This window comes from Emys orbicularis, chromosome 9 (genome assembly GCF_028017835.1).
Source record: "Emys orbicularis isolate rEmyOrb1 chromosome 9, rEmyOrb1.hap1, whole genome shotgun sequence".
NCBI lineage: Eukaryota > Metazoa > Chordata > Testudines > Emydidae > Emys > Emys orbicularis.
In genome coordinates this window covers 13,569,436-13,596,358 of record NC_088691.1, presented here as the reverse complement: position 1 = coordinate 13,596,358, position 26,923 = coordinate 13,569,436, and the positions used below count along the sequence as shown (strand labels likewise).

Sequence of the window (26,923 nt, the reverse complement as noted above, 5' to 3'; positions counted from 1 at the left end):
TAAGATTTGTTAGGCATTTACATTTTAAAAATGTAGCTCCTCAGTCTATATTACATGGCGGTTGTTTCTAGCTATATATATAAAAAATCCAATAAAGACATGTCTCAGTTGCATCGGAAACAATTCGTCTGTTTCCCTAACAGAAGAGGTGCTATATTCTGATGTTATGTTTAGACGGTGAAGTGGAAAAAGCACCTGATTGCCATAAAGAGTTAAAAAAAGTGCTTGGTGAATGTTTGCATGGGCTACATTCTGATGCTGAGTGTGAAGGTGATTCGGCCCAGGAAACGATCATTAGTCACATCATTCACAATTCCTTCCCCATTCAGCCTGCACTGAATGGGGACAAAATCATTCTTCTTCACATCTGTGAAGTGCAGAGCCACCAGTGGGGAGGTGTAGTTGACCTGAAAAGGAGAGACACTGGATAAGCACAACAGTTGAGAGGGTAGGAAAAACATCAAATACTCTGTGCCACAGCCAGTGGAATAGTGTTCAGAAAAATGGGCCTGATCCTGCGGTGGTGTCAATTGGCTTAGCCCTATGGACTCCACAAGGACCAGGGAAGCTAAGCTGATTTGCACCAGACTGAGGATCTGACCCAGTATGTTTGAAAATGATGGGGACACATTTGAGTTCTCTAATATATTCCTCGCGGGTTGATTTGTTACTATTGAAGCCGTGATAAGTAGGGGAGGCTAACGAGGTTATAAAATATTTTCTGCCGCTTTAAACTGTTGCTCCTTTGTCTGCAATAATAATAAAGAAAAATAGTCCTGCTCCTTGCGATCGGTGTGCTCAATGTACGTGCTCCTGAGAAACCAAGGTCGGGGCATTCAGCTCACATTTCACAAGGGAGCTGTTATTTGCCCTCACATACATTACATCTGTTTTCACAATGGGAATTTTGTTGCCCCCACATCTCTCAGTCTGAACTCTTATTTTGAATGTGTTCTGCTCACCTAAACCATCCTGTGCCCAATCCTGCAAATAGAATCATAGACGTGTAGGACTGGAAGGGACCTCACTAGGTCATCTAATCCAGTCCCCTGCACTCAAGGCAGGACTAAGTAATAACTAGCCCATTTCTATCAGAGCTTTGTCTAACCTATTCTTAAAAACCTCCAATGACAGAGATTCCACAACCTCTCTTGGCAATTTGTTCCAGTGCTTAACTGACAGGAAGTTTTTCCTAATGTCCAACCTAAACCTCCCTTGCTGCAATTTAAGCCCATTGCTTCTTTTCCTATCCTCAGAGGTTAAGGAGAACATTTTTTTCACTCCCCTCCTTGTAACCACCTTTTATGTACTTGAAAATTGTTATCATGTCCCCTCTCAGTCTTCTCTTCTCCAGACTAAACAAACCCAGTTTTTTCAATCTTTCCTCATAGGTCATGTTTTCTAGACCTTTAATCATTTTAGTTGCTCTGGACTTTCTCCAATTTGTTCATATCTTTCCTGAAATGTGGTGCCCAGAACGGGACACAGTACTCCAGATGTAAATAGGCCCATTACAAACTAGGGTCGACCTTTTCAAAAGTGGTCACTGATTTGGGGTAGCTCAATTTTTGTCTGCCCAACTTGAGCATGTTGGTCCCCACTAAGAAACAGGCCCTATACATTCCAAGTTGGGCGTCCTAAAGCCAAGCCACCCCAAATCAGTGGCCACCTTGGAAAATGTCAGCCTATGGCACTACTGCTGTCAGCACACTGAACATGACTGAGCCCCTGATAAATATATCATGCCCATTTTACAGATGGGGAAACTGAGGCACACAAGGCGCTCACACAGCGAGTCAGTGTCAGAGCCAGAAATACAACACAGGAGTCCTAACTGCCAGCCCCCACTGACTACTAGTTCACAGTGCCTCCCTGCTGGGTTGTGCTTTCCAAACAGGCGCACTTTGCAAACAACTACCCCGTCCCTCTCTTTCTCCGAGGAGGGATCAAAGGGAAGCCAATAGAGCATTAGCCGCCGAGTTTCTACTTACGTGAGTGAGTTTGCCATAGTAGGGATAGTACATGAGATCAAATGTTCCGTTGCCTGGATAGAAGTCCACTGATTGAAGAGCACTTTCATTGCCTTTCTGTGATTAAAAATAGGCAGATGTGTAGTCGGGCAGTACAGTACAGCTCCCCTCAGATCCACAACACAATGGGGCTGTGGCGGGCACCTCTGGAGAGCCCCAGCCCAAAGGGACTAGGTATTTTGTTACCTATTTATACAGAGCACGTTTACTAATAGAACCAGCTGCTGCTGGAATACGTCAGAGAACAAGTGCGCCATAACCAGCAGGACAAAGGTCATGTTTGCCTCCTATAAATCAGTCTCCAGGCTTCACTGCCTCCTCATTACTAGCTAAGGGCCTGGTCTAACTCCCTCTGAAGCCAGTGATAGTCTTGCCCAGGCCCTGAGTGCTGGGGCATGGACAGAGCGGGGGCAGTCTCAGTTCCTCTCTGTCTACGGACCTGCTCCTAGGAGGGGCGGAGCCGAGCACCCTCTGCTACTGGCGTCGCTGGACACTGGAAGGGCTCAGCATTCCCCAAGAGGTGTTTGGCAGCTCACACAGGATCAGGCCCCAAAGCTTTACAAACCTGCAGCCCTCACTCAGTCAGTGGTCCCTACAATGTTCTCAACGCCAGGGCTGGTGAAACATTTTGGGCCAAAGTCATCCCAGGTGTAACTCCATTGCAATTCATCACCAACGGGGACTGGGGGGAGGGGGTAAGGCCCTTTCTGCAAATAACACTGGAGATACGTGAAAGAATTACCTGAACGGCACAGTTCACGCTCACAGGTGTCCCATAGCCAGGTCGATAGCCTATGATCTACGAAAAGAAAAGCCATTCATGCTTCTATGAGATGCGAAGCCTGGCCTGTGATACCCATCCAGTATCACCTGCCCACTCCAGAGGTTTCTCTCTCTCCATCTTAAGCTCATTTATCTGATCATATTGCATATGAATGCAAGTTATCTTGGAGGCATTTTCTGCCATCAGCAAATTATGTCATTCACTTCAAAGGGGGTGCACATGCCCACTTGTGAGTCCCCAGAACTCAGGAATGGAGAAGGCCAATAGACTCTCTGCCCCTTCAAGTTGAGGCTATGCAATGAAATCTGCATGTAGGGCCCCCACCCCCAAAAGACATCACTGTAAACTTTTCTGAAAGTTTTCCAGTATGATGATCACCCTTTAAAAAAAGAGCCAGGTCTACTAGGCAACCAATTTTTGCTGTTTCCTCAAATGGCTGCTTGACCCCTGCTTGATAGACAAATAGAAGCATACGTACTGAAAATTACTACACTGATCACAATCAAAAGGCCAACCCCTAGTTCTTCAAGAGCTTTTCCAAGCAGCTGATGAATTATCTCTACATTTATTTTGCCAGCAACATACCCTTTGATTCTATGATATTTGAAGATTTCAGATTATGCATTGTTCTTTAAAAATGCACAATTATAAAGAGAGCAGCATATGGGACATGACCTCAGAAAATAACTTAATACCTGGAAAGAAATCCCAGCAAAGAATTAATTTCCTGTTGCCTATTTCTTGACCAAATCAAGTTACAGGGGGCTTTGCAAATTTTCTTTGATGGATTGTCTCCGCCTGGGAATGGAGCTGCTGTTTTCCACCTGATATGGGGAACTGATTTTACTGGCTCAGAGAATTAGCCTAGTTTCAAACCCAGCATAATAATTAATTTATACTACTGCCCAAGGAGGGAATTAAAATTACTGGCTTTTTTAGTACCCGGTTCATCTTCAGCAAGATGCATGGCTGGCCTGTAGAGTAGCCAAACGTGGGATCCTCAATCCCAGAACAGTTCTGCAGTTGTGATCGCTTGAACTGGCAGGCTTTCTTCTCTTCGCTTTCCGCGCCATCTTGAACAAAGTATTGGCCTGCTGGGCACTCAATGTTCTTTTCCTCTTGAACGTTGTCATCATAAGCTAAGGTGAACCAAGAGCTGCTGGTTAATGCTTTTCGCACTATCACAATCTATCCAAACATCAAGGCTGCAGTTGTCAAAGGCACCAGAAGGAGTTGGAAAATCCCTTCCCAAAAGACAAGATTTAATACTCGGTTCAGCAGAGCACAACCCTTGCTTTAATGGTGGGGAAACTGAGGCACCAAGTGATGAGCTCTCGTGTCAAGATTATACATTTCGGACTTGATCTGTAAAGACTTATGCATGTGCTTAACTTCAGTCCTGTTCACTTCAGTGGGACCTCTACTCATGGCACCTAAAGCTAAGTACATGCAGAAATCTTCATAGGATTGGGACCTTAGTCAATGGCAGGGCTGGAAATAGAGCCTAGACATTCACTCCTCTCCCGTTTACATTCCAGCCCCTCCCAATGGGAGTTTTGTACAAGGAGCACCTGCGGAAACAGCCCTTCGCTTCTTCAGCCTGAAAAATGGATGAATGGCTGTGGAAGTAGGAACATGGGTTTTTATGGCTTAGTTTGTGCTTCACCTTTTCTTCAGACTACATTCCTATTTATTGCAATGGCAACTGAAAGCAAAGGGGTTGGACTTGCTGCTCTGCAGTCTACTAAGGAGCAGAGTCAAGCCCTTCCTAACTGTGGGCTTGTGATGCTGGCAAGCCTTTCCCTGGCCTATTCTCCCATCCTTCTGGGGGTCCCACATGGTTTGTTTCCGTGCAGTTTGTTTTGTCAATGGGGGGCCATCTGCAGGGAGACAAGGCCTGTGCGTTGTCAGCAGGATGCCATGGCAGGAGCAAAAAGCAGCACTGAAAACTTGGAAGTGAAAGAAAAACCTGGGCGTAAGAGGAGTGAACGCCCAGGTTCATTTCACTCTGAGGAAGCTGCCAAAGTAAATTGCAGGATGTTGCAGGAGAAATCATTAGAGAGGGGCGTGCCCTCCCCACCCCATTTCCTATTCAGCCCTGCCCAGACTTGGACATGCTCATTGTCATCTCCTAGAGCCTCTATAACATCAGCTCTTTTGCAAATGTCACTGAGCTATCGACACCAGTTTAGCTTACATGATGTAGGGGTGGGCACCACCTCGTTCATGTTGCCCAGTGTCTGGAGGGCTTTTTACTGTTTAGAGAAGGTAACATAAAAGCTACTAGAACAAAGTTATATACAGACTGTGCTTTTTATAAAGCTCCAACCAGTTACCTTGTAGGAAGTGATGCATGCTGTTCACATAAGGTGTCCATGTGCTGGGTTCGGAGACATTGAAGGCAATGGTAAATCCATGTAAGTATGGTCTAATCATTACTCCTGGTAAATAAAAAAGGCCCTTGTTGTATTAACCAGTCATGGAGATTCTGTTGGCTCAGGTATGTATGTCCAAGGGGTTAATTTGGGTAATGCAGATCAATATTTATTATTTAACATTGCATTATTTCATTATTTATTTATAAGGCTACGTTTTAGTCACGGGTATTTTTAGTGAAAGTCACAGACAGGTCACGGGCAGTAAACAAAAATTCACGGCCCGTGACCTGTCCATGACTTTTACTATATACCCCGGACTAAAACTTGGGAGGTGGGGGGCTCGGGAGGGCGGCCCTGGGGGCGCCACAGGTGCTGGGGGGGACGGCCTGGGGGCGGTGCCACAGGTCCTGGGGGGTGCGGCCCAGGGGGGTCACCCCCGGTGCTTGGGGGGGGAGACGTGGCCTGGGGGTGCCACAGGGGGTTGGGGGGGCTGGGGCAGGCTCCCTGTCCTACCCGGCTCCTGGGAAGTAGCGACCCCAGCTCCACGTGCTAGCTCCACTCCGCCCCAAGCCCCAGTTCTCCAGCTCCCATTAGCTGGGAACTGTGGCCAATGGGAGCTGCGGGGGCGGTGCCTGCGGGCGGAGGCAGCACATGGAGCTAAGAGCTGAGGGAGGGGAGCTGCTGTCGCCCTTCCGGGGAGCCCCCTCCAGGTAAGCACCGCCCCACACCCCAACCTCCAGCCCTGTGCCCCCCCACACCCAAACTCCTGCTTCTGGGAGGTGGGGGAGCCCGAGACTGCCCCAACAGCAGGCAGTGCGCCTGGCCCAGGGGCTGCCCGAGCTGCTCAGTGGCCCCCGGGCCAGGTGCACCAGCTACTGCAGAAGTCACAGAGGTCACGGAAAGTCACAGAATCTGTGAGAAACATGGAGCCATATTTATTTAGCATTTATATTGCGGTAGCACCTAAGGGCCTGTGATGGGGCATCTGCCCAATACTGGCCCATAAGGGGTTAATAGAGCCCTAGGTAGGCTGCGCAGGAGGCAGCCAATTAGAGAGGGCCCTAGGGAGGCTGCAAAGAGCAGCCAATCAGGGCCGGGCAGGCCCATATAAGAAGGGCTGCAGGGCAGAGCAGTTCCAGTTGCTCCCTAGAGCTCGAGGAGGGAAAACTGGCTGCCTTGCAGAAGAAAACGAGCACACTGGACAGAGAAGTGCTGCTAGCAGCATCCAGGGGGAGCTAAAGACGGCTCCTGGTCAGCTGCAGGGATTCGGAGGCTGAGGGCCTGGGGTAAGGGTCAGGGGCGTAGCCAGGTGCGGGAACAGGGGGAGCAGAAAATAAAAAGGCGCCACCCATTGTGGTGCTTTTACTGACGGGGCGGCGCTCTGGGTCTTCAGCGGCGGGACCTTCACTGAGGGTGAAGAGGGTGCTGGGAGCTGCAGGGAAGTGGCCCAGGGAAATGAATTAAGGAGTCGGTGGGGACACAGCAAGTGGAGGCCATCTACTGAGTCCCTGGCTGGGACCTGGTGTAGTGGGCAAGCCCAGGTCCCCTCCCACCCCTTGCCACTGAGGAAATGGCCAGACAATTGGCTGCAGTTGCCATTGAGGGAAGTGGCTGGACAGTGGACTGCAGTTCCCCCAGAAGGGGGAGAACAGAGCGTGACACGGCTGGAGGGCTGTGTCATGAAGAGGATGCTGCGGTCCTGGGAGTGACATGGGCCCTGGAGCAGAAGTGATGTCAGTGAGATACCACCAGAACAGGGCGCACTGGCTAGAAGAGCTAATCCCCGGGACAGCCAGCAGGAGGCGCTGCAGTGGTCAGTGAACCCCGTCACAGGGCCACAATCAGGTTCTGTCCTGTTGTGTTAGGTGCTGTAGAAGTACATAAAAAATTACAGTGCTGCCTTGTGAGTTAGCAAATTAATTTAAGCTACCACCTGATTTCATGGGGAGGGTTTAAGACTGAGAGGCTGATTTTCCTCTCATTTGTTTTACACCAGAGTAACTCCATTGACTTCAAGGAGGTGCCTTCTGATTTACCACAGCAAAAGTGAGAAGAATCAAGCCTTTTGGGGACATGTCTGTTCATGGTCCCCAAAGATCTTAGCCAAGCAAGGGGAGGGATAGCTCAGTGGTTTGAGCATTGGCCTCCTAAACCCAGGGTTGTGAGTTCAATCCTTGAGGGGGGCCATTTAGGGAACTGGGGTAAAAATCTGTTTGGGGATTGGTCCTGTTTTGAGCAGGAGGTTGGACTAGATGACTTCCTGAGGTCCCTTCCAACCCTGATATTCTATGAAAGCAAGGACACCTGGTGTTTCAAATGGAAACAGACAAGCAGGAAAAATATATTTAAAAAAATGATTTAAACAGTGCTTCCATTTCACCAAAAAAGATGTAAGGCTCTTCTTGATGCTCCTTACCTTTGAAAAGACTGCTCCAGGCATGACAAGAAATGGGCAGTTTTAATCTGCTCTACGGAATCTCACATTAGATTTCTCTGTCGAGGAAATGGAACGGCAGCTACCTAACTAATGCACTTCCAGGAGCCGCAAAGACAGAACTTCCGTGTAGGTGGCTACCGAGCCTGTTCGTACAGTCTTAGGTCAGCATGGGGCTCGGAGGGCAGTCAGGGAATGGCTGAGTTGCAGTGCTTACCTGGCGGCAAGACTCTGTCCCTGTACGTAGGCGTGTAGGGGCTCAGAGTGAGCAGCAACCCATACATACAAAAGGAGAACATCCCAGCCAGAAACATGTACAAAATGAGGTAAAAGAATAAGATCAAGCCTGCAAGACACAGAGGACATGTTGCTGTTAGCACAGTTACGAGCACTTCCACCCTCACAAAGGACAGGCCCAATCACCCTTCTTTGCATATGGAATTTGCTAACTCTGACGGGCGTCTTTAATTAGTGAAGCGACTTTCCCCAATCCAAACACCCTCAAACTTTGGGAAAGTTTGGATCAGCCTGTACTTCCCAGCCAGCCACTATCTGCAACTGGCCCACACAAACCACAGATCTGAATCCTTCTGGGTGCAGGGAAAGTTCGGATTCTGAGCTCTAGCCACAATTCATGGCCTGGCCCATGACAGTCAGAGATGGGTCTAAACAGGATCTAAGTATCCACATGCCTAAACTGGATCAAACTGAACCCAGATCCCACCCACAGCAGCTTAAGCCCCTCTCTGAATTACAACACTGACGTCCTAGACAAGAGGCAATGAATAGCCAGCCTCTAACACATTTTGAATTCCTTAGGAAAACTCCACAGATAGGAAAATTGCCTCCCTATCCATCCCCACAAATCCCACCATCAGCTGTTCGACATCAGGAACCAAATGGCCAGGGAACAACACAAATAACATAGACTAGAAATGCAGCTGCTCTGAAATACACTTTACATTTGGCTATTTCACAAGCCCAGTGTCCAGAGAACAGTTGTTATTGGGTTTTTTTCCAGGACCAGACTGACGGTTGGGGTTGTCTTGGGAAAATAAAGCCTATGAATAAAAACCAGTAGTTTAGAAAATAAAGTGAAACCATAACACAACCATTTCCCAGGGGAGCCGTGATTCTGCTTGTAGAACAAGCCGTGAGAACACAGATGTGCACTTTCACCTCCGCATTCTCTAGGTGTTTATGTTTGGTGGAATTGTTAGTGATGGGAACTAAATGGAAAGGAAAATTCAACGGAGGACTGAACAGGGGCTCAGCAGGGGGGCTACAGTGCAGGGGGGCCACAGGGGAGCTGAGGTTGGGGGGCTACGGGGAGCTCAGTAGCGGGGCTACAGGGGAGCTGAGATTGGGGGAATCTCTGGACCTGTGGAATCCAGGGCCCTCCTGGAGGAAGCTATGCTTAAGCTCTGGGTTCTGGAACAGAGAGCAGGCTCCAGCCATGGGGGAGACCTGCACAGAATTCCTGGCTTTCTTTCTGGGAGTACAGCAGAGACAAAGAACTAACCCCCTGGAGAGGACAGAGCCATTCAACAGCCACCGTAGAAGGTCCTCTGAGCCGGAGAGGAGTAAAATCACAGAAATCCTGGGTGGGTGGGCCAGGAAGCTGCAGGGGGGTGGGGGCGGGAGGGACAGATGTCTGTGTGGTAGCTTCCACCCTACTGCGTGGCTGCTGAGAGAGGGGCTGATGGGATCTGCGTCATCAGGCAGGAGGGGGCCCAGTGAGTAACCAGTTACCTCAAGATGTCCCCCACAAGCTCTCAGCACAGCCACGCTGGTAGGGAGCCATGGTGCCTTCTCACGGCCTCCTCTCCGAAGGGGGCAGTGACCCAGGAACACCACAGGCCAGATTCTGCTCTTGGTTACACGGGGTGAATCCAGTCACTCCATTAGGGTGACCAGATCACAACACTAAAATATTGAGACACACTCAATGTGCCGCCAGCCCCATCCACAGTCCATCCCTGCTCCTCCCAGGCTCCGCCCCACTCTGCCCCAGGTCCCGCCCCCTCCCCGCTCGGCCCCCCCACCGTGCCCTTCCTCATCCCCCAGCCCCCTGCTGGCTTGCTGCATCCCTCCTCACCCCCCATCCGCCCCTCGCTCGCCTCTTCACCCTCCCCACCCGCCACTAACCCCTATGGTGCTGACTTCCCCTCTGCCAGGTGGGTGCTCACCCACCCCCGCCTCTTCCCGCCCAAGCATCCGCCCTCACTCCGCCCCCATTCCATCCCCTCCCCCCAAGTCCCCGCCCCTGCCCTGACTCTTCTCCACCTCCTCCCCTGAGCACGCCGCGTCCCCGCTCCTCCCTCCTCCCTCCTGGAAAGCGCTAAGCGCTGCCAAACAGCTGTTAGGCGGCGGGAAGTGCTGGGGGGGGGGGAGCGGGGACACGGCGCGCTGTGGGGAGGGGAGGAGAAGGAGGCGAAGAGGGAGGAGCTTGGCTGCAATTTTTCCCCGTGGGTGCTCCAACCCTGGAGCACCCACGGAGTCAGCGCCTCCCTCCCGCTCGCCTCCTTACCTGAATATCAGGACAAATGGCGTCCCGATCGTACATTGATCGGGATGCGGGACAAAGGGTTAAATATCGGGACAGTCCCGATTTTATGAGGACATCTGGTCACCACCGTCAATGGTGGATTCCTGTGAGCCTGATTCTCCTCCCATTTACCTGGCTGCACACCCAGGCGACTGCACTGACATCAGTGGAGTGCGTCAGAGCTGAAGCCAAGTGACTGACACCCCACCCCCCACAGGCTCTTCCACGTGAGGGGATGAGGGGATGGTTTTAGGCCTACACTCCCAGTTTATCTTGCTGTCCTAACCCTGCCTGGTGCGTCTGATCATGCAGCCACTGCAATTCCCACGCCGACTCTGCCCATTTGGATCATAACACTGCTAGGTTTTTATTATTTTTATGATTATTATTATCCAGTTTTGCTTTGGGAAATGCTGTGCAGAATAGTATCACAGAACTAGCCTGGACTCTTGCAAATCCTCGCCGTAACGCACAACAGCCAGCAAAGCATCCAGTGCTACCTGCCGTTCAGGAACGAGGAATGCTTATAAAAAAAAAAAGGACTCTTTGAAGATCGGCTCATCTGCCTTCATCATCATGTACCCACTGGGAAGCCGTGCTGGACCTGGAATACTCCCTTCCTTTCAGCTGGTAGTTATGCACGATATGAAAGCTTAGGCCGATTCCTTGTTTAGCCTTCATTATGAGGCACCTTCATTTTAAAAGTGTGATGCCTTGTTAGGTGTTCAAATGCCCTGCTCCGGAAAAACCTATTCAGCCTGCTCGTGTGAGCAGAAAGGTTGTACAGCACCGGGATGCTAAGGACCAAATAAATGTATTGGTCTAGAAAAGAAATAGGTGAATGTCAAGAATAGTTTAAGCATGGTTGGGTTCTAGAACCATTGTTTTTAAGATGTTTGGATAATTTATTACATATTCAACCCCTCGAGTGCATTCATGATGGGAAGAGGAGGCGATCCAGCATTATTAAATAAAGGTTTTGACTGGAGGAGCCAGCACCACTGCTTTGAAAATTTTCAGAAAGTGAGTGTTTGATGCTTCAAGACTCACTGGAGCTTTGAGTTAATTCACACTGAGACACAGTAAGAACTTGCAGCTTCAGTCAATGCATCCGTCCTGACTGGGTGTCTACACAGAATGACTCAACCCACCCATAAGCCCTGGCCCAGCACACATGGGACCTGGGTAAAATCATCTCTAGATGCTTTGAAGACTGTCTTTCCTGTACTTCAGTTAGTCCACAGTCTGGATGTGGAACACAGAAGAGATTTTTGCTTGATTTTATATCTGCCACAGGAACAACAAAACCAGGCTCCATGCATGGCCAGGACAACACATGTATTATGTGACAACACTGTAATGCCACCCAAATACCCTGAGAGAACCTGCTTCAATACAGAAATAAAACTCCCTCCAAACGCACACCCCTAGCGATCACCTACTACACCACACTAGAACCCATATGAGGTATCATTAAACAACCACCACCCATACTCGATGGAGACCACATCCTGAAAGAAATATTTCCTGAACCCCCTCTTTTGGCCTTCAAACAACCCCACAGCCTCTCCAAGCTCATCATCAGATGCAAGTTCCCCACAGACCAGGACACACCAACTCAAAGCAGCACCAGACCCTGCCCGAACAACAGATGCAAAATCTGCAGACATATCTCCACTGTTACAATAATCAACACCCGCCTCCTCTCCGCCTCCATCTCCTCCCCTGAGCGTGACATGTGGCCGCTTTTCCTCCCTGGCTCCCAGCGCTTGCTGGCCGCAAAACAGCTGTTTCGCGCGGCAAGCCTGGGAGGGAGGTGGGAGGAGGGAGAGCGCAGCGCGCTCAGGGGAAGAGGCAGGGCCGGGGTGGGGATTTGGGGAGGGGTCCAATAGGGGCAGAGAGGGGGCGGAGTTGGGGCGGCGACTTTGGGGAAGGGGTTGGAATGGGGGCGGGACAGGGGCAGGACAGGGGTGGAGTCAGGGCGGGGCCGGGAGGGCGCGAGCACCCACCGGTGCCATGAGAAGTTGGCGCCTGTGCCCCCATGACTAAAGAGGTGTTAACGGGCCCCTTCACCTTGATTGGTCCCTTGAAATATGTGTTAACTACATATGCTAAACAATCTGTTCCACATTGTATTTAGCTGTGACACCTCCCAGAGCTCTGTGTAAACTTGAAAGCTTGTCTCTCTCACCAACAGAAGTGGGCCCATAAAAGATATTACCTTATCCACCTTGTCTCTCTAATATCCTGGGACTGACAGGGCCACAGAAACACTATAGTGACGATCATTGACTAACCACAAAAGCAACGAAGAGTCTGGTGGCACCTTAAAGACTAACAGATTTATGCCCAAATAAATCTGTTAGTCTTTAAGGTGCCACTAGACTCCTTGTTGTTTTTGTGGATACAGACTAACATAGCTACCCCTGTGATACTTGACTAACCACAGACTCTTTGGCACTCCGCGCATTGGCTGGATAGCGTTTGCAGCTTCTGTAAATCACTCTCTGTTTTCTCTTGCTTCAGCTGATTTCCCACAACAGGTCTCTTGGCTTATATGAAGCCACTCACTGTGGACTTTGCAGGAGACGCTGAAAACTTGGCAGAAGCAAACAAGTTGCAAGACTTGTCAGCTCATTACCATTGCCAAATGCTCAGTGCCGCCAAAATGTCTGTCCTTTGCTTGTTTGAATGCGATGCCGGGCATCACATTGTCTGGGCTCGTTTTACTACTTTGGAAATTGACTAAGAACATGATTGTCCGTATTCTGCTGGCATAAAGCCAGAGTTACCTGCAGTGCAAAAGTGATTACTCCAGTGCATAAGTGCTCATAACTTGAGATTCAGGCACAACCATTTTCATGCTCGTGAATGAGTTGTTTAAGTCTAGGAAAACGGCACCACAAACGTCCCTCGCAATCCGAGTGCTGTAATGATTGAACATAGGAACGCAGCTGCAGCAGCAGTACTTATGGGACTGGAGGAGTGGCAGGCGTTCTCAGCCTATTACCCTCCAGTGCCTGTTTATAGCCAGTTGCACATGGTTTGCCCAGAGTATAAGTTTTAAAGGCCATGGAAAAGGCTCTCAAAACAAAATCCTAGCTTTTGAGACAGACCCTGCTTCCCACACCCATGTGAGGGATGTCACTGATTTATTTAGCTACGGCCTCCACTCCTCCAAAGCACTAAACGCAAAGGGATGGGCAGAAGAGTGTTGATCAGGTCTTGACTTTGCATCTGACTGGCTTCGCTGCTAGTATCTGACCCTCGGTGTGTAATTCTGATTCACTCTGGTTGGGTTTGAGCCCAGGGCAGGAAGCGGCTTTGGGAGAGTAGAGACTTCGGGAGTCTCCTCTGGCTTCCATCAGTTAAACATCGGGGAAATGCCACCAAAGCCAAAGGAGCTGCTCTTCTTTTATGCTCCTGTAAATCTGAGGCGAATTGGGTCTGGTCTCTCAATGGCAATACACCTACCAAAGGACTCCACAGTCTGCATATTGATCTAATCTAATCCAGGGTCACCCTTCCCTGGGACATTTGGGCACCATTTTACATGCTAAGCCACAAAGACGCACACGGAGTTGATCCAGTCGTTCGTGGGAATGACACGCTCATCAGAAAAGCCCTATGCGTCTCCTTATTTCACCTAAATGGCGTGCTCTGTCACTGTGAACAGAATTTGAAAATGGCCAGTTAGACCCATCACTGGCCAGTGGTGCACTTACAAACCCAAGTAGTGCTCAACCACGATTAGGGTGCATGCCATCTAAGTGTGCAGCCCCCCCAGAGGGAAGGGGGGGAAGGGGCAGTGTTCTTAAACCAGAATGAAGCTACATGGAAGTGTGACAAACATCACCAAAATGCAGCCTGGTTTAAATGTTTTCCCTTGGTGACTTCAGTGCTTATGAGAGATGCTGGGTTGGCCTCCTGGAGCACATCCCTGCCCCCATCAGCCCTGATCTGGAGAGGCTAGCTCCAGAGAGAATGGAGCTCCGGTTTAAAGGCATGGTTGCCTAATACAGTGCAATGGCTCTCCCAGTTACCAGGGAATCCATTATGAATAATGGATTAAAAATTCATTCCCATCCCCTCGCCGATGCCACTGGAGATTTATTTATTGTCTAATTCTTTGTGGTTTTAATGCTAGTGTGGGAAATTGCTATTAAAACACAAAGGTCAAACTCTGGTGTCCAGGATCCGTTTAACTGACCGCAGCGATTGGCCTTAAAGCTGCACCAAGCTGATTGTGTTGGTCTCAATTTGCCAGATGAAAGGAAGGGAGTATGGGGCATGTGCAGGGCCAAATCCTGCTTCAGTTACACCAGTGCAACTCATCCGCACCTGATTAGGATCTCATTTACTCTGTCTTTTACACCAGTGTAACTCCATTAACTGGCGTTACACTTGACTTACACGAGTGTACGCTCAGAAGGAGACCCATTGACGTCCACAGGGATGCACGGATATTGCGGAGCAGATCTTTGGTTCACTCTAAGTAAAATCACTCAGCCTCGGACATCTCCTGCAGTACGTGCTCTCTGTTATGAGTCCTAGATTTACCTTAGCCCCACTGTACGGTCACCAAGCCTGCAGATTTGTCACAGGATTTTTTATCAAAAATCATGGAACAGTCATGGGAAATTTACTAAAAGTGCTGAGTTAGGGGGAATTGGTGTGTAAGTCCTGGGTATGAAAATTCAGCTATCCCTCTTTAATAATAATATACAGAAATCCTTCTTCCACTGCCTCCTCCTCCTTGCCCTGCCAGGGGGCCCCCGACCATCTGTAGCAGCACCCTCTGTTCCGCCACTGCAAAAATCCCAGCCCGGTGAGTGCATCTCAATCACATTTTGCCCGGCCACCCTGCACCCATGGTGACAAAGGGCACCCAGGCCAAACCCAAGTGGCACTGCAACCCCAGGCACCAGGCTGCAACACCCAGTGGAGAGCAGCCCCATGGGATAGGAGCCGCCATTGAGGGATGGGTGGGTCTGCTCTCCAACTCCCCTGCCACTGGAGGTCTCCCCTCTGCACCAGGCCTGCAATCCACCTAGAACCGTCCTGCCACCCACTGGTGGGTCACGCCCCACCGTTTGAGAAACTCTGCTTTATTAAAACCCCAGACACAAAGAAAAGTCACGGAACCAACAGAAAAATCACAGTATCTATGATATTTTTACCACCATAGCAAACGTGCAGCCATAATGTCAGCATAATATTTCTGGCACAGGAGAAAAAACAGGGGTAGCTTCCCCATGGCTGTATGTTCTATGGGCACATTCACTGCTAGCATTTTATAGTTCTTTACTGAGCTACCTGTTAGATATATGAGTATGGGTCCTTTAAAAGGTCTAGGATTTAGATGACATGTGCTCTGCCGGGCCATAGCAGGGGCATTCACAGGCAAGTGAAGAAAAAAAGAAAGACCGAGAGAAAGAAATTCAGCCATTTAACCTACCCCAGCTCTGAGCTGTTCTTCCCATACATTCTTTCTTCTCTGAATTCCACAGGAAAGTTTTCATTTCTTGAATTACATCTGCCAAAGTTTTCTTCCCCATCTTTTCCTTGCGCTTTTCCTGCTCGTCTTCAGAGTGCTGTGCTTTCTCTTCATCCTTATTTTCCTGGAATAGTTACAGAATGCAACCCCCCCCCCCAAATATGAGTATCTCATTGGCCAAAAATAAACGCAAGACTACTTAATATCTGGAGATGTTTCAAATTTCCATTTCCTATCCCCAGCATCCCGCCTGTGTTATGGAGAGTCCCTTTTTTGGCTGTAGTGGTTTATAATCATTTAGATCCCAGTATTCATTTTCCCAGGACAAATATGGCTCTGCAGTCAGACTGGACACGAGCCTCTCATCCTGATTCTCCCCGTTGTTCACAGTGAGTCTTCATTTCTAACCCAGGGGAACACGATGAAAAGAAACACTATTCCTACACCTCTCATATGCACCTCTGAGGTGAGTACAGCCTTTCCCGTGTTGTGATACGCATCATGAGGTGGTGCTTTTAAACAAAGTCTTCCAACTTTTTTTTCTTAGCATGCTTCTTTTTTGAAACTTAGGGGGGTTTTTTTGGTTGGCCATCTCCCAGTATCAAAAGAAAGGGAAAGGGTCAATGAGAAATCAGGAGCCTGAGATTGACAGTCCTCAGGGGCAATGAGTAGAGGCCAACGCTCCAGGTCAGCCTGATTGACAGGGAAGGCAGATTAATGAGGGAGTCAGGAGGCCGGGGGTCCTGTCCTCCATGTGGCAGCTGCCTGGGCCAGAGCTAAGGAGATCTGGGGAGCAGGGCTGCGCCGGCCGGGGCCAGAGGGGCCGCCCAGGGAGCTGGAGGCAGAGCAGCAGCAGCGCTGAGGCAAAGTGGAGCTGGGTCTGGAGCAGTCCAGAGCCGGGTGCGGTGAGCAGCTGGGGAGAGCGAGGGGGGACCCTGGGCAGCAGGGCTAGTGCAGGGAGATGCAACCAGGCAAGAGGCCTTGCGGGCCAGACTTGGTGGGGGGCTCATAACTCTGACGGAGGGGCTGATGCTGGGAAGAAGGGTCCTGCCACCTAGAGCCTGAAGGCGTGTGGCCACCGCCAGAGCAAGTGTCCAACCCGCAGCATCCCTGCAGCACAGCCAGGGCCTGGGAAGGTGGCCTGGGACGTGTGAGGAACAGGCTGTGAACTGCCCTGACATTCTGGAGACGGCTGTTTCCCCGGGTGGGGTTATGTGTGTTCCTTTAACCTTTCCCATTTTTTCCTTGTTTTTTTAATTGGTTGCTCTTTAATAAATTATATTTGCCTTGAACTGTATGTAACGATCAGTGGATCAGGGAAGCATCCAGAGTGGAGAGAGCACCCCGGAGTGGGGACACCCTAGCCCCTGTCCTAAGTGACCACGACAGAATGGGGGGTCGAGCCCCCCTGGAATCCTGGGCCCAGCCTTGTCGAGGTTATACAGGAGAGAGGAAGGGAAGGTCAGGCAGGTCTCTGGGTAAAAGGAGTTGGATTCTTTCGCTAGCCAATTCCACTGGGGTACTGTATAAGCCAGGAAAGTTCCTCACAATAGTGGGGCCCTTCCCCCACTTACACTAGATTAAAGAGCCCATTATTCAACATTTGTTCCTCATGTAGCTATTTACAGACTGTAATCAAGTCACCCCATAATCTTCTTTTTGTTAAGCTAAATTGAGATCTATGAGTCTATCACTTTGTGTACATCTACATTGCAATAAAAACCCTGCGGCACCAAGTCTCAGAGCCCGGGTCAATTGACTCGAGCTCGTAGGTCTCAGACTCTAAGGCTAAAAATTGCAGGGTACATGTTTGGGCTTGGGCTGGAGTTGGGCTCTGAGACCCTCCCCATCATGGGGATTCAGAGCCCAGGTTCCAGTCCAAGCCCAAATGTCTACACTGCACAGCCGGGGTCAGCTATTGGCCTTTTACTGCAGTGTAGACCTACCCTAGAAGGCATGTTTTTCTAATCCTTTAATTGTTCTTTTGGCTCTTGTCTGAACCCTGTCCAAATTTATCAACATCCATCTTGAATTGGGGGCACCAGGTTAGAACTGGACACAGGATTCCAGCAGCAGTCGCACCAAATACGGAGGTAAAATAACATCTCTGCTCCTACTTGAGAGCCCCTGTTTATGTAACCCAGGATCACATTAGCTCTTTTGGCTGCTGTCACATGGGGAGCTCATGTTCAGCTGATTATCCATCACATCTTTTTCAGAGGCCCTGCTTCCCATGAGACAGTCCCCCATCCTGTAATTATGGCCTACATTCTTGGTTCCTTGATGTATACATTTATCATGACCCTGCGTCTATAGAGTTCTCAGTTGACTAGTGCAACCTTGGTCCAACCCAACAGCTCCAGGGCCGCCCAGAGGATTCAGGGGGCCTGGGGCAAAGCGGGGGAGCTGCGGCACTTGTACTCACCCGGCGGCGGTCCGGGTCTTCGGCAGCATTTCGGCGGCGGGGGGCCCTTCAGTCGCTCCGCGTCTTCAGCAGCACTGGAGGACCCGCCGCTGCCGAAATGCCGCCGCAGACCCGGACCGCCCCCGGGCCAGGGGTTGCGGGGCCCCTGCGGGGCCTGGGGCAAATTGCCCCACTTGCCCCCCCCCCGGGCGGCCCTGAACAGCTCACTACTAATCAACTGAGCAGGACAGACCATGAAACCTGAAGTTACATCAAAAAGGGCTTCCCTGGGCCTGATTGGAGGAGCACTGTGAATTCTGATTGGTCAGGGCTTCCTATGTAAACCCAAAGAGAGGCACAGGAAGTTGTCAGCACAACAGGGCTCTACCTGGCTGCTACATTGGACCCTGCCTCCTCACTTGACTCCTGAACCCCACTTTCCTGAACCTGGCCTCTGACTCTGGCTCCGACCCTTGGCTGGACTCTGACTCTGGTTCTGACTCTTGGCTTGACTCCCAGCTCCGACTGCTGTTCCAACCACTAGACCTTGCCACCTATGTCTTGGTCCCAACATTTATATTTAGCCATATTAAAATGCATACTCTTTGTTTGCGCCCAATTTACCAAGTAATCCAGATGGCTCTGAATCAGTGTCTCATAGACTTGAAAGACAGAAAGAACCATCATGATCATCTAGTGACGTGTCCTCTTCATTGTTTACCATTCCCCTAATTTTTGTGTTACCTGCGAACTTTATCAGTGATCATCTTATGTTTTCTTCCTGGTTGTTGATAAAAATGTCAATTAGCGTAGGCCAAGGACTCATCCCTGTGGGACCCCATGGGAAACACACCCACTTGATGACTATTGCCCCTTCACAATTACATTTTGAGACCTATCAGTTAGCCAGTTTTTAATACATTTATTGTGTGCCATGTTAATTTAATATTATTCTAGTTTTTTAATCATAATGTTGTGTGGTACCAAGTCAAATGCCGTATAAAAGTTTAAATATTGCATCCACACTATTACCTTTATCATCCAAACTCGTAATATCCATAAAAAAATCAAATTAATTTGACAGGATCTACTTTCCATAAACCCATGTTGATTTGCACTAATTATATTACCCTCCTTTAATTCTTTATTAAGCAAGTCCCATATCTGCCACTCCATTAGCTTGTGCAGAATCGATGTCAGGCTGACGGACCTATAATTACCTGTTTACCCTTTTTAAAAATTGGCAGAACATTAGATTTCTTCCAGTCTTTTGGAACTTCCCTAGTACTCCAAGACATATTAAAAACCAACACTGATGGGCCAGCAAGCTTCTCAGCCAGCTCTTTTAAAACTCTTGGATGCAAGTTATTTGAATCATCTGATATAAAAATGTCTAACTTCAGTAGCTTCTGTTTAACATCCTCCAGAGATACTAGTGGAATGGAAAGAGAGTTATCATCACATGGTGAGACTATATCATCTGTTTTTTCTTTGCATCAGCAAAGCCAAGGAAATCTTTTTTCCTAGTGCTGATGGCTCGGAGTAACAACCTGTAGATCTGCACCTGTTGGAGTTTGATATCACAAATGATATGTGCGCAGCGGCTTCAGGAATGCCACAGAGTATTCCCAGCAGTGACCGGGGCGGCTCCAGGCATCAGCGCAGCAAGCGCGTGCCTGGGGTGGCAAGCCGCAGGGGACAGCACGCCGGTCGCCGTGAGGGCGGCAGTCAGGCAGCCTTCGGTGGCATACCTGCGGGAGGTCCGCCGGTCCCGCAGCTTCGGCGGCAATTCGGCGGCGGGTACCGGCAGATCACCCGCAGAAACGCTGCCGAATCTGCGTGACCAACGGCCTCCCGCAGGCGTGCTGCTGAAGGCCGCCTGACTGCCGTGCTTCGGGCAGCAAAAAACATAGAGCCGCCCTGGCAGTGGCTAAGAGATTTGCACTTAGCAGAAGTCACAGACTTTTCATAAGCTCTTATTAAAAAATTCCTCTGAATCAAGGGGACTAAAACTCAGCTCAGGTGCATAACCTGCTGCTGATCCCATTGTTCTGGGAACTGTCTTTGCACATTCCAAATGTCATCCATTATTTTTAAGAAGTCCCATTAGAAGGGTGGGAAAATTAAAGCAATCTTTGAACTAGATCTAGAGAGGCATATTTGTTCTTTTGTTTTATTTCACACTTCTACTAGCATCTCAGGTGATCTCCCAACACAAGGGCTGGCAATCTTGTATTGTGACAAAACTGAGGCCTCTGGGTGAAATCTAAATATTTTACTTAGAGATGGGCCTGAATCAAACACCCAGTGTTTTGGTACTGGGTATCCTGGGCCAGATCCTCAGCTGGTGTAAATCAGAGTAGCTCCATTGACTTTGCTGATTTACACTAGCTGAGGGTTTGGCCCAGTATCTCTTGAAGATGTGTGTGCATCTAATTGTTGCTGTACATATAGCATTGTATGCTAAAGGACATGGGGTCCCATTATACATCTGGTATGAAACACTGTCGAATCCCTAACACTCAGACCCCTAACAGTTCCCAGTCCTGAATTCATAGGCTCTCTTTAACCCTGCAAGCAATGATTGTGCATCAGAAAGTTTATTTCTTTGGCTCAGGAGTAAAATCAGGAGATTTTACAGCCAGCAAGGAGCAATATCTGACTGTGTGAGATGTGATAATAGCCGTGTATTGAGATCCCACTGAGGGAGGAGGAATGCAAAAGATAAGAAGATTCTCCTTCCCCTCATCTCCACCCACCCCAAAAAAGTGCTATCACAGATTTTGGAAACATTTCGGAGTCCACCTGTAAATGCAATGGATACAGTAGAGAAAGAGTCCATTAGTACTGCATTGGCAAAGCCGTTCCATTTTAACCTGGATTTGAGCCCAGATTAAACCTTCACAGTCTGCTCCTGCTCCCGGATTTCCTTGTTTCTTGCTGTTACAGACCCATCAGGTAGTGAATGCACAGGACAAATCACACACAGAGCAATTATCTAAGAGCTCTTTACATGTTCGGGACAGGACACAGTGTCCCACCAGCCATGGGGTGCTATAGGGCTCTCACATGCATTTGTGACCCTTGTATCCCACTGCTCTCCATTTATGGGGTTTATGCCGTCACTCTGTTCAGGTGTGGAGTCAGATCCACACAAGGTGTAGCAGGGCCTGGCTCTGTTGACTGCAGTGGAGCTTGATCCATTTACACCAGTGGAGAATTTGGCCTCTGATGCATTAAAGGGTTTTGTGGTTTGGCAAGTGGGGAGACAAATGAACAGGGACGTAGTGTTTGATCACCGCAGCTTCCCCTCGCCAGGGGCTTCATCCAGCATTCCCCGGGTGCTCAGCACCCTCAGCTCCCATTGACTGCAGTGGGAGTTGACCCAGCAACCTGCAGGGTCAAGCCCCATCCTCAGAGCCAAAAGAGAGAGACACAATCCAAATGTGACCCAGACTCATGCAGAATGTAATGCTCGTGGGGGGGGGGGAGGTATACTGCTCCTTTAAGAGTGAGCGCTCAGCTGCCCTTACTGCATCCTCCCAAAGAAGAAAGAATTGCAAGTGCTGGGAGGCTGGAGCTGGCCTGAGCACACCCCTCTTGGGCGGCTGCTGTATAAACTGCCTGACCAGTAGGAGAGGGCTGAGAGTTGCCTGTGGAAGTTCTTGACCTGGCAGCCTGGTGTGCACGTTCCTAGGAAACTGTAAGGAGGTTGTGTCCAGGGAAGCCAGAGGACTGGGAACCTGTTGGTGTTTGATGGTATGGTATCTGATGCAGGTGAGGTGGCAATAAAACAGGCTTTAAATCAACCATCTTCTATCGCCCTCATCACTGCTGGTATCTGAATGAGGCAGAGGCGGAGAGTGCAGCCAGATTGGGGAAGTATTTAAAACTCCCCCGTGTCTCTAAAATCAAACAAAACAACGTTCACAGCCTGGGGGGCTGATCCTGCTCTCACTTAGCTAGGGTGACTCCCCGGGCCTCACTGGGGTAAACGAGGCAGATTCTGGAGCAGGGTGCGTAAGTGACCATGGCGGTGGGGCCAGACGAATGAATGCATTTGAACTAAGGAACTGGCAAAAATTCTTAATTAAAAAGAAAGTAGTGTTCCAAAGGGGAATAGAGGAGTGAGGCCGGAAGCAACAAAAGCAGGGCCCACTGATAGGGTGACCAGATGGGATGAAGAAAATATCGGGACACATGGGGGGGGAGGGGGTCCCGCCGGCGGAGCAAAAAAAAAAAGCGGAGTCCCGCCGGCGGAACAAAACAAAAACAGGAGTGCGAAATATCGGGACAAATTGCGTCCCGACCAAACATCGGTTGGGACGCGGGACAAATGCCTAAAAATCAGGACAGTCCTGATTTTATCGGGATGTCTGGTCACCCTACCCACTGAGCCAGGGAGAGCTTTAAAAGTCCTATGTAAAACCTTTAAGATCAGTAAAATAGTGTGCTATTGATATGTATACAAACTACAAGCAGTTTGTTATTTATTTATCAGTAGTAGTACAGTAACACCTAGATGCCCCAAATAAAATTAGAGGCCCACTGTGCTAGGGGCTGTACATACATGTAGTGAGAGACAGTCCAGGCCCTGAAGAACTTGCAGTAAAGAAGCCAGAGAGAGGATGGGAGGAGGAGAAGCAGAGAGGGGAAGGGACAGCGGGTCAGTGGTAGAACCAGAAATAGAACCCAGGTCTTCTGACTTCTGGTCCAGTGGATTGGGAGCCCCCTCTGCAATCCCCTTGGGAACTCAGGACCATAGATGGGCTCAGCTCAAAACCATGAATGTGAAACTGTCCCTGCTCCCGCCAGCTCCCCTGAACTTTGGGGAAGCTCAGATCTGGATTCAAACGTGGTGGAGTGGGCCCATCTCTGCTTAGAACGACCAGGGCTAGAGGGTAGGCTCTGGAGCATTGATGGGGTAGTGACAGGCTATTGTGAGGCTCAGACACTGGGTTACTCATGCTTTTTTTTCTGGCACAAGGGCAGCAAATCTATCCATCTGGACAGTAATTTGAAAGGTAGCACAGACTAGTGGCTTGGGCCCTGGACTGGGATTCGGGACAGCTGGGTTCTGTTCTCAATTCAGCCCCTAACCCACTGTATGACCTAGGATGAGTCACCTCAGTTCTCTGTACCTCAGTTTCCCTTCCTCCCAGTTGTTTGTCTTCTCGGTTTATACTGGAAGCTGTTCAGGGTGGGATTGTCTCTTACTATGTGTGTGCTTCGCACAACTGCGCCCTGATCTCATGGATGACCTGATGTTAAGCCCATCTGCTCACAAGACAACCCTCTTCACGGATGGATGGTTTTGTCATGGCAGAATCTCACCCCTCCAAGGCTCTATCAGAATGAATCCCGTTTGGATCCACGCTGCCCCTGGCTCTCCAGTCCCCATAAATCATGTATTGACACCCTCCAGATCCTGAAACCCAGCATGGGAAATGATGGGAATGAAATCAACATCCTCTGCCAGGAAGCTAGGGGAGCCAGGCCACCATTTTTACAGTATCTGGTTCACAATTTGTGCTATGCAGGCGAGGCAAAGGGAGTGAAAAGCAGTCACAGCTTGCCACCGTGGGCTGTCCTGATCTAGAGGAGTCCCCAGTGGACATGGACCCCGCATAGCCAGCTCCTAGGCCTGTCACTGGGCAGCCAGCCCCAGGACAGTGCTGTATCAGGGCAGGGAGAGGAACTGGCCAAAGCATACTGCATGCTGCCAAGCCCCAGCTGGCAGATGGTCCCTTGGGGATGATTACCAGTTGGTGGAGTTTAGAACAGTCCCCAGGCTGCTCTAAATTCCCCCAGAGCCAGGCCTGGCACAGTTCCAACTAGAAAGCCAAGGGATCAGAACGCCCACCCGCTTTGCTCGGAGCAGCAGAGAATTAGAACAATCAAGTGTATTAATGGTCTAAGCACAAATGCCCTAATTCTGGGCTGTGTCCTGGCCCCTTTCACCCCACTGACAGCATATAAGGGCTGTAAACCGGCCAGATCTTCCCACCAGGAAACACCTCAAGCGTGTGGAGTAGCATAGGGCATGCCCCTGGGATAGTATATGGTGCAGGGGCATGCCAGGGCTGTGTTGGGCTAGGGAGGAAGGTGCTCTGGATATTCTGGGAGGCCAGTGGATCCTTTAGGGGTTGTTTCATCCAGAGCAGATAGTAGGGCATTCCCTGGGGCTGCTTTCATGTATGCTGGGGGCCAAACTTGCCCATGGCATCCCCAGAACCTGGAGGTGAATGGTGGCCAGAAGACATCATGCTCTCTTCCTGCATGCTATGATAGGATCCACTTGGCCGAAGCCCAGAATGCAGGTTCCCATCTCACCGCAGTGCTGCAGGCCTGTTTTCCCTCGGAAGTGGCATAACGCATTTCCTCAGAGAACTAGGCACGTGCGTAGGTTAAATTGACAGCACCCCGCACACCCCAGCAGAGAGAGAGAGACTTGCCCTGGGAGCTCTGCCGGGACAACTGATCCATCCGAACCGTGTTGCCCTGGGAAAGGCTGCCAGTCACTTACATCATCCCTTTGGTCTCTCTTAGGACAGTTTGTACTTTGATGTATCATGTGTGTCTGGGTTACCTTATGTAAGAGAATCTCAGATGAGTCCATCCTGTTTAGACCAGTACTTTGCTGTGTGACCCCACAGAGACTCAGCATGGAATATGGCTTATGGGGCTCAGCCCAGGTGTCCCCATTTATGTATCCAACTCCCAGCTGCTGGGGCATTTGGTCTCCCCTCTCCCTGTTAATTGCTCCTGCCAGGGAGCAATTGTAGAAGACAAACATCTGTGGTGCATTAAAACTGGGACATTCAGGGTTAGATTCTCATCTCAGTGACACCAATGTACATCTGGACCGCAGTGGAGCTGCAGCGATATTCTGGTCCTATCGACATTAAGAAGAGTTTTCCCATTCATTTCAGTGGCCCTTACTCCGGATTGACTCTGGTCAGCTCAGCTCAGAATCTGCCTTTCTGTGTCTCCTTGAAACCCCATTTTTTAAGCAGCGCTGGAAGAAGTGATGGTCAAACAGAAGTGGACCCAAGCTCATTGTCCTAAATGAAATCACTTTGGCTCACTCAGGCTGAGAATGTCTTGTGCCCCAAACCCTGGGAGCACTTGACTTGTTTCCCTGGTCTGTTCTCTCTCCTCCCCACCCCGGCCCATTGGTTCTCCATTGAAAAGGGCTAACCCCATCCTGGTTGCAGCAGGAAAAGCTTGGCTTGTTTGCATTTTGCAGTCCTGTTTGCCCATGTGGCTCGCCTCCCCGACTCCCCTTCCAGCAGGAGGTCACTATAGATCAATGGTGAGTGCCCGCACTCTGCACCAGGGCACAGGAGTGAGAGCGATCACTATATTTATCACCCTCAGACGTGAAATGGGATCCCCCTTCTGTAACCCCCCCCTTCCTCATTTCTATAAGTGGCCATTTGCAGCCCCCAAAAGACTCACCGGCTTCTGGTGGTAGATCTCACGCTGGCCTTCCGCACCTCCGGAGGTGGCATTCATTTCCATGGCTTTGTGTAAAATGCAGAGAAATGGAACAATTAGTATCGGCAAAAGCCACGTCTGGGGTTAACGGTACAAACTGCTCTCCGTACAGTACGTGCCGCCCCAGTACAGTGAGCGCGCTCCCATCACTTATTCCAACTAACCAACAAAGAGAAGGCGCACAGAAAGCTGGCTCAGCCCTTAAATTAAATGCAAACGATGAGAGACCTCTGCTTATTCTCCGTGGCACCTGCGGCTTTTTTGACCTCGCAAGGAAGAGTTGGATGTTCGAGAGGGGATCAAAAAATAACTCTCTTTCATCAGAAGGCTGAGCTCATGCAACAGGATCCTGGACAACACTTAAGGTTCTCTTCCACCTAGGGTCATTTGCACTTACAATACAGTCAACCGCACGAGAATCCCCAATAAGATAACCACTTAGGAAGCAAGTTGCCGTCCCCTTGGTCTTTAGAGACTAGGAATCGCTTGATTAACAAATTAGCAGGCTGTGACTTAGAGGCTGAACATATATGTCAATGTGTGCTTGTCAGTCATGGTGAGCCCTGGGTGAATGCTTGCAAAGTCTCTTCTGTGGCTGGGGGTTCTATATTTATCACTTTGAATCAAGAGGGACTGCAGCTAGGACTCTGCAGTGTCAGTTTCCTGGACATATATAACTCCAAGAGTCAGTCCTGACCAGCTAGAGAAAATCGGAAGAAACAGCCAAGAATGCCAGGCAGCCCTACTGGGTTTCTAATTATGTCATGTGATCCCACTAGGCTAGATAGATGAGCATGTTACTTTCAGTGCTGTATATTATCCCTGGTGATACATGAGATGGAAAATGGGGTGGGAGTGTGTGTCAGTGGTAGAGGATTGTGATTTGCACTATTTGGTGTTCTGTGGGTGTGTGAACTGGCACACTTGGGGACGGATTCCGCTCTTGGGTACACACTGATGTAAAAGTGGAGTGACTCCATTGTCAGGTGGGTTTACACTGGTATAAGAGATCAAAATTTGCCCTAAAGGGGCAGCACTGGGAAGATTTTGCCCCAACAGGCTTCCTATGCACCGGGCTGCCCATTTTGCACCACCCATAAAGTTGGTGTCTAATGCTCCCTGCAGTGTGCTGGCCCTGCTCCGCAGGCTGGTGTAGATGAGGAGAGCCATGGCCACGCTTCCTCATTTCCCAGGGTTTGGGACAGTGATCGGCCCCCAGAGCAAATGGGCCCCAGGACTGCTGTTGTGTGCTGACCCTGAGCAGCTGAGCCAGGCCTGTGCATTCTCGACGATCTCTATCCAGGTCTACTTTTAGCAATATTGGCAGGTTTCTTCCTGTGCCGGTGCA

The 26,923-nt window shown here is 49.8% G+C and overlaps 1 protein-coding gene across 1 annotated transcript; it reads right to left on the bottom strand.

Moving 5' to 3' along the window:
- Nucleotides 1-245: 245 nt before the first annotated feature.
- Nucleotides 246-25,599, bottom strand: ATP1B4 (ATPase Na+/K+ transporting family member beta 4). The gene is made up of 8 exons (XM_065411221.1): nucleotides 25,537-25,599; nucleotides 15,633-15,795; nucleotides 7,844-7,972; nucleotides 5,151-5,255; nucleotides 3,757-3,953; nucleotides 2,773-2,829; nucleotides 1,992-2,087; nucleotides 246-407 (listed from the first exon to the last, which is right to left on the bottom strand). The coding sequence occupies exons 1-8, from the start codon at nucleotides 25,597-25,599 to the stop codon at nucleotides 246-248; spliced, it is 972 nt and encodes a 323-aa protein (XP_065267293.1).
- Nucleotides 25,600-26,923: the final 1,324 nt, after the last annotated feature.

What these genes read in the sequence shown, in the direction of transcription:
- ATP1B4 (XM_065411221.1), bottom strand. Translation starts at nt 25,599, where the DNA reads ATGGAAATGAATGCCACCTCCGGAGGTGCGGAAGGCCAGCGTGAGATC. An exon ending in AGATCTACCACCAGAAGCCG is followed by an intron (nt 15,796 to 25,536) that starts GTGAGTCTTTTG and finishes TAACTATTCCAG; the next exon opens with GAAAATAAGGATGAAGAGAA. An exon ending in ACTATGGCAAACTCACTCAC is followed by an intron (nt 408 to 1,991) that starts GTAAGTAGAAAC and finishes TCTCCTTTTCAG; the next exon opens with GTCAACTACACCTCCCCACT.